This window comes from Gossypium raimondii, chromosome 13 (genome assembly GCF_025698545.1).
Source record: "Gossypium raimondii isolate GPD5lz chromosome 13, ASM2569854v1, whole genome shotgun sequence".
Lineage (NCBI taxonomy): Eukaryota > Viridiplantae > Streptophyta > Magnoliopsida > Malvales > Malvaceae > Gossypium > Gossypium raimondii.
The window spans coordinates 4025322-4032509 of NC_068577.1; the positions used below are offsets into that span (position 1 = coordinate 4025322).

General features: G+C 33.1%; 1 protein-coding gene and 1 long non-coding RNA gene across 2 annotated transcripts; one reads left to right on the forward strand and one right to left on the reverse strand.

Annotated features, from left to right (window-relative positions):
* The first annotated feature begins 1181 nt into the window (after positions 1 to 1181).
* Positions 1182 to 2387, forward strand: LOC105782153 (uncharacterized). Its single transcript, XR_001129731.2, has 2 exons — positions 1182 to 1709; positions 2017 to 2387. It is a non-coding gene; the product is annotated as an uncharacterized LOC105782153 (long non-coding RNA).
* Positions 2388 to 4647: 2260 nt separating this feature from the next.
* LOC105782152 (40S ribosomal protein S16) lies at positions 4648 to 5303 on the reverse strand. The gene has a single exon (XM_012606686.2). The coding sequence runs from the start codon at positions 5262 to 5264 to the stop codon at positions 4824 to 4826; it is 441 nt and encodes a 146-aa protein (XP_012462140.1). The 5' UTR covers positions 5265 to 5303; the 3' UTR covers positions 4648 to 4823.
* Between the last annotated feature and the right edge of the window lie 1885 nt (positions 5304 to 7188).

Consider the following 7188-nt stretch of genomic DNA (forward strand, 5'->3'; position numbering starts at 1 on the left):
AGGTTAAAAAGATTTTAAAATCAGCTCAAATGATGGAATTTGAAAAAGGATAATCAATTGTTCAAGTCATGTAAAGAAATCGAGTCCCAATACGTTAGGGTACAATCCCTCATAATCCCCAAACTTTGAATATCACTTTATTTTATGCGAAAATCTTCATTTCGAGAAAGTAACATGCCACACCCAATGCGTTAGGGCACGACAAGTTAAGTTCCCAAAAATGATTTTTATGCTCATGCATTTTGAATAAAGAATATTCTCGGTCATTTAAGATTAACAAAGAAAATCTGAACCCAATACGTTAGGGCTCAATTTCCTTTGAAAATCCCCAAACTTCGAATAATGTCTTTATTCAAAAAAAACCTTCGAATCAAGAAAATAACTTTGATGAATGGGTAAAACCAAAATATATTTTCGAAAGGGTATGTTAAAAAGTTAATATACAATATGATACATATACTTTATTTTACAGCATATACGAATAAATATTTACAAATATATATATACAAATACAATATACCAAGAAATTGACAAACATGTATACGCATATACTTAATGCACATATACAATGATACATATAAAAGATGGAAGGAAAAAAATGCATGTATGTATGAGTATGAAAATCGTAAAAATAAAACAAAAGTATAAAGATATGCATATGTGTATATATTTACAAAAAAACAAAAATGTATAAGTATATATAAATTGGTAAAACATGCAAATATGTATACGTATATTAAAATACTTATATCTATGTACAGTACGTATATACATAAAAAATGGAATAGAATAGTAAAAAAATATTTTAAAAAAATGTATATGCTATAGGAAGTGAATGTACATTTTAGAATATGTATGTACGGAAAAAATTATGAAGAATAATATATATGTATATATATATATAAAAAAATATGTATTCATATTTACAAAAGGAAAAAAACTAAAAATGAAAATATTTATATATGTATATAAAAGTTAGGAAATATAATAAAACCTATGTATGATATATGTATAAGTAATATAAGACAATATATACATATTATATAAAGACGTCGCATGCATATAAATATAAAAATAATACAAATAATACAAATAGTAATAAACAATAATGAGAATAATGACAGTAAGCATCGATTTTCTTTTTCTAAAACAAAAAAAACAATTGAATTGCAAAAACAAAATAATCAAAAAAAAATGAAATTAAAATAAAACGAAGGACTAATCTGCCACACGCACATTACATGGGGGGCCAAAATGGAAATAATCCCTCTCCCCAAACGGTGCATTTAAATAAGGATCAAAATGAAACAAAAGCAAAGTGTGCGACCACATTTAAAAGAAACAAAAACTGATTTAAAAACGATTTTAAAACTTGAAGGACCAAATGCGTAAATGGACCATTTAAAGGAATACACGCGGATCCTGGAACCGGGTCGGGTCGGCGCGCGGATCTCCCTAACCAAACGGCGTAATTTTTGGGCCACTAAAACAGGCCCTAAACGACGTCGTTTTATGCCTGTATAAAACCAACATCTTTTCCTAAAACCATTCATTTTTTGCCATTTTCTTCAAAACAAAAACTGATGAACCCTAGCTTTCTCTGCTAGGGTTCCAACTTTTAGCCGCCGCCGCCGCTCCAAACCCCGATCTCGGCCTGGCCTCCGATTGCGACGGAGACGGCGACGATCCAACAACTCCGACGAAAAAAGGTAAGTTTTCTCCTCTTTTTCTTTATAGCTTAAGCAAAAGTTAAAAAAAACAAAACAAATAATCTAAAAAAACACCGACAGAATAGGAAGAGAAAAAAAACCTTTTATTCAAAAAATTTTCTCTTTCAATTTCTTTTCTCTCTATTTTCGTATCCTTTTTACCCTGAAAAATCCCCCTCTTACTTGACAATCTTTTCGGCTTTATAGCCGAAACGAAAATAAAAAATATAAATATTGTTCCCCCAATTTTTGTTATTCTGTTTTGTTCCCCTTTTCTTCTTTGTTTTCTTTGTGTTTGTTGCTGCAGGTATTGCTTGGAGAAGAATGCGCGCGACGTGCGTGGAACGGCAGATGCGACGTGCGGGAGCGAGGGGCGCAATATGCGGGGGCGGTTGCAGCTTGCGGCAACTGTTAGTGGCTAGGAAGCTAGGGTTTTTTTTTTTGTTTTAGGCTGATGGGGCTTGGGTCAAATGGGATATTTGGGCCTTGATGGGTTTAGGCCTACTAGAAAAAAAACTGGATGCATGCTTTGTTTTGTGCGGGCCCGGGCATTATTGGGCTTGTACAATGGGTTTATCCTTTTTATACAATATTAAGGTGGTATCAGATAATATAGCTTGAATCCGTACCTATTTATCGCTCTATTTATATTAACACTTTAATTTTTCTAAGTTACAATTATATCCATTATTATCATCAAATTATATTTTAGTTATTTATATTTGAAATATTACATTTTAGTCATTCACGTTATCTGCGGTTACCATAGTGATAGTTTAACTTTTAATTTGATATATTTTTAAACATGATTATCTACTATGTTAATTTTATCAAGCTATGAATTGAGGAATAGATGGTATAAAATGCTTTGCCCTAATAATATGGTGTCTTGCATACTCCATAAATATTTAATTTCATCATAATAGCAGAGAGTTCACAAAAGAACTACAAAACATAAAATCAAATATTAATTTATTTATATAAAAAAAACAAAACATCAATTAAATAAGGATAAATTTCACCTTTGATCCCTTATTTATTTGTGTGCTTTATTTCGTCACCTAAATATGAAAACATTCGATTTAATCTCCAACATTAATGAAATCAATCTTGATGAACTTGTATCGTTTTGGATTTATCGATGTTTTAAATATTTTCACCCACATATATATAGTCTAATTTTTTGTTTTTTAATAAATCATATATTACTTTGATAAAAATATATTATATATTATATATAAAGACAAATATATTTCAATTACATACAAATAAATATATTTATACGTAAATATAAGTTTTAAAATTATTAATTAAGTTCGATAATTTAATTTAATAGCTTTTAATTTTAAGTATAGTTATAGAAAATTCAAAATAGTTGTGATAAAAAAATTAAAAATTAATTTAAAATATTAAAATTTTGTATCAACCGATATGGGCCGATACGTACCGATATAAGCTAGTATTGGCCAAAATGGGCTGGAACACATCGAAATGACTGAAATACACTAACATTTTAACCAAAACAAAATATAAACTTTTTGATACCAATTTAAGACCAGAACAGTACATACAGGCTGGTACTACCGATACAGATACAGCACATACTACCATGCATCTTATTCCACATGGACGTTTTGGTGAATTAATTGTTCACCTAATTTCTTTTCTTTTATTTTTTATTTATCATAAGAGTTAAAGATATGACGTTCCCTTGCGGCCTCAGCACATAAATAGGGATTAAAGAGTCCGGTGGGTATTGACAAGAACACCAATAATAACTCGATCCTACAGCATCCGTAATTGAGGGATTTGAAAATTTGCTCCCAAGTCTTGCAACGATTACCCTCCCTAAAAGTGTGCATCAATTTGGAGTGTTCAAACTGATTAAGGAGAGTCCTATATTCATATACTAATGTGTACAACAGTAGGTTGGTCATGACATGCTTCGTAAATACATAAAAACCAATTACATTGGTAGCATCAACCTCAGCGCATAGGGAAATATGTCTGTAAGCTTCAAAAATCCACTCGCCCCTACCATCACTTATGAGCATGCCAGCTCCTGCTTTAATTTGTAACATCCTTGATGGGGCGGCTGCCACTTGATGCTACGCCCATGCTTGTTGAGTTACTGGGATTTGGGCAACTCGGTTGTTGAAACTACAAAAGCAAAAAGAATTTTCCATCTGCCCCTTGGCCACATAAAAGGTTCCACCAGCGTCGGGTAAATTTCCCATTCTGACTTTGCACCATCACTACAATGTCTCTTTCTGCTAAAACCCAGGATTCAAAAATAGTAAAAGCAAAAGACCGTCGGTTGCTAGGGACTTGATTACATTTGATTAGTAGGTTTTGATCTTTTCGGGATTATAGATTTAACTTTAATGCCTTTAAGAGCTGATTTCAGTTTTGGGTGTGTAATCAATAGAGCTGATTTAGATTATTTTTCTTCCACTGGAAGTGGATTTGAGGGAAAGTTTCGATTTATGAATAAACCCACAATGCACCTGCCATTAAAGCCATCTGGAAAAAATGCAATGATTAAGGAACCAAACACGTTGGGAATCATTTTTGAGGTTTGCAAACTTCTAAGGGCATTGAAAATTAAGTGGCAAGCACGACAAGGTTTCAAAGAGCTTTGATTAGGTATTTTATCAAACACCTAGCGTAACATCTAAAAACCCCACAAAACAGCATCCAGTATAGCTACGTCCCATGTAAAAAGTACAAACAAAATCATATCAGTAATTGAATCTTCCCTTTCTAAACTCTTCCCTGCCACTTCACCATCATATCTATCAAATGAAAACGTTTCTTATAATCGAAATTCAAATCTGATTGTCACATACGGATCAGTCTAAAGGAAAACTAAATAGTGGTTGAGCAACCAAACAAAAACATGAAAAGCAGAATACATATATCAAATAAAAAACCGATGTAATCTAAGGAATGAGTCTAAATTAAGATAAAAGCAAAACAAACATTTGAAGTCTGAACCTCAGTCATGAGCTAATTTTAATCCACGAACATAGCAAAACTTAATTCAAAATGAACATAAACATAGTATCTCTTGTAAAACAAAACGAAGTTTCGCGAACAAACCATAAAACTTCTTCAACGGTAACTCTTCTGGAACCTTGCCCTAGCACCTCTTCCACCGAATTTCTTGGGCTCGCACCTCCTCGGATCAGCCACCAGCAAAGTCCTATCGTACCCGACTAAGATATCCTTAATCTCCTTCTTGCTTTGCTCATCGACGTACTTCTGGTAGAAAGCGACGAGGGCCTTAGCAATGCTTTGACGGATGGCGTAGATCTGAGAAGTGTGGCCTCCGCCTTTAACACGGATCCTCATGTCGACGCCGGCAAAACGCTGGCGGCCGAGGAGAAGAATTGGCTCGACGGCCTTGAAACGGAGGATTTCGGGCTCAACAAGCTCGATAGGACAACCGTTAATCTTGATAAGCCCACGGCCTCGCTTGCAGTGGGTAACCGCCACCGCCGTCTTCTTGCGGCCGAAGCATTGCACGGATTCGATCGGTGCTCTTTCCGCCATTTTTTTGTTGAAAACCCTAGCGAATGGAAAATGAGAGTGGCTTAAAAGTAGTTATATATGGAGTGGGTTAGGGTTTCTGATTTCTGAAAGGCTAAACGGTGCGTTTTAAAAGCTCAAGACCTATTGTGGGCTATAACTCGGCAGGTTTAGTATAGGAATAGGGTCCAATTTAAGACATTAAAACCCAAGCCAGGCTTGAAAGTCCAAATACTTATATGAATATCTATATACGTAATCTAAAATATTTATTTAGAAAAAAATTTAATTTAACAAATTAACTTTTTACTATTTATTATATTATTAAATTGACATTAAAATAATTCATTAATATATAATTAATTATTATTTGATAATAACAAAAGTGATATTAAGAAACTTTTAATTCATTGAATATAATTGAGTAAATTAAAATAATAATAATACACAAATTTTACGTAGATTATTATTATATGATAATACCAAAAGTAATTTAATCTATGTTGTTTTTTAAGTTATTATCACTTAAATAGTGTTATACTTATACCAAACGTTTTGCAATGGCCGATGCGAAGTCAGACGCCCAGCCGACTGCATTAGGTTTTCATATTTCTTTAGATGACTGTCCTAAGACAGAGGAAGAAAGAGAGAATATGAGTAATGTTCCATATACTTTGACAGTTGGAAGCCTTATGTATGTGATGCTTTGCGCACGTCCAGATATTTGTTTCGCAGTAGGAATGGTTAGTTAATATTAGGCGCATCCAGGTCTCAGGCATTGACAAGTTGTAAAACATATATAAAGGTATCTTAAAAGAACTAGAGATTATATGCTTGTGTATTCTGGGGAGAACCTTACTCCTATTAGATACACAGACTCAGACTTCCAAACCTGTAAAGATTCGATGAAATCGACGCTAGGAAATGTATTCGTTCTAGACTGTGGAGCCATAGCATGAAGAAGTATAAAACAAACTTGAATTGCTGACTCTATTATGGAGGTTAAGTATGTGGCTTCTTCTGAGGCGACGAAAGAAGCAATATGGCTTCGAAATTTCTTACTCGATCTTGAAGTTATTCTTGGTATGGAAAAAACTATAACACTGTATTATGATAACAATGTTGCAATAGCTAATACCAATGAAATGAGAAGTCACAAGAGGAAAAAACACATTGATCGGAAGAATCACTTGATACGAGAGACAATAGCCGAAGGAATTGTAGATGTGATGAAAGTAGCTTCTGAAGATAACCTTGCGGATCCGTTTACTAAGACTCTTGTAACTAGGAGTTTTAACAAACACGTCGAAGATATGAGCATGCGAAACATGACACATTTACTTCACTAGGACAAGTGGGAGATTGTTGGGAAATGTGACCATATTGTAATAAACATGTAACTATTTTCTATTTATTTGACCGATGAATAAATAAATAAAGTTAATTTCACATTTCACTATTATGCTTTTTGTATTTATGTCTTTTATATTTTGCATGCATAGTGAAATTGTGACAAACAAATATTAGCTCATTGATTATCTCAGTTCAAACTGAAGATAAATGGCATTGTAAGAACGATTACATTACGAGAAATACAATTTACTTCTGTAGATAATCTAAATGAGTCCATAATCCCGTAAAAGAATCAAAGTGAGCATTTGATTCAAATACTGAGAAAGACTATTATGTCGTCTACAATTCCAATTGGAGAGATAACTAGTCTTGGTTATCGGAGCAGTTGACTCCACGAGTAGAGAAATAGATGTATTCATTGATAGAATGATACATTGGACTAGATTCAAGATGAATTAATTCTAAATCCATTTGTGAATTAATTCACTTGTGATGTTTATGGTGTGATTTACCTATATCTTGAGTTAGTCACTGACCATGCATATGCAACTAATGTGTTTTGATATAAGTGAAATCAGACCCGGGTTAATTTTGA

Bases quoted from the DNA above. Each gene is read 5' to 3' on its own strand.
- LOC105782152 (XM_012606686.2), bottom strand. From the start codon at position 5,264: ATGGCGGAAAGAGCACCGATCGAATCCGTGCAATGCTTCGGCCGCAAG.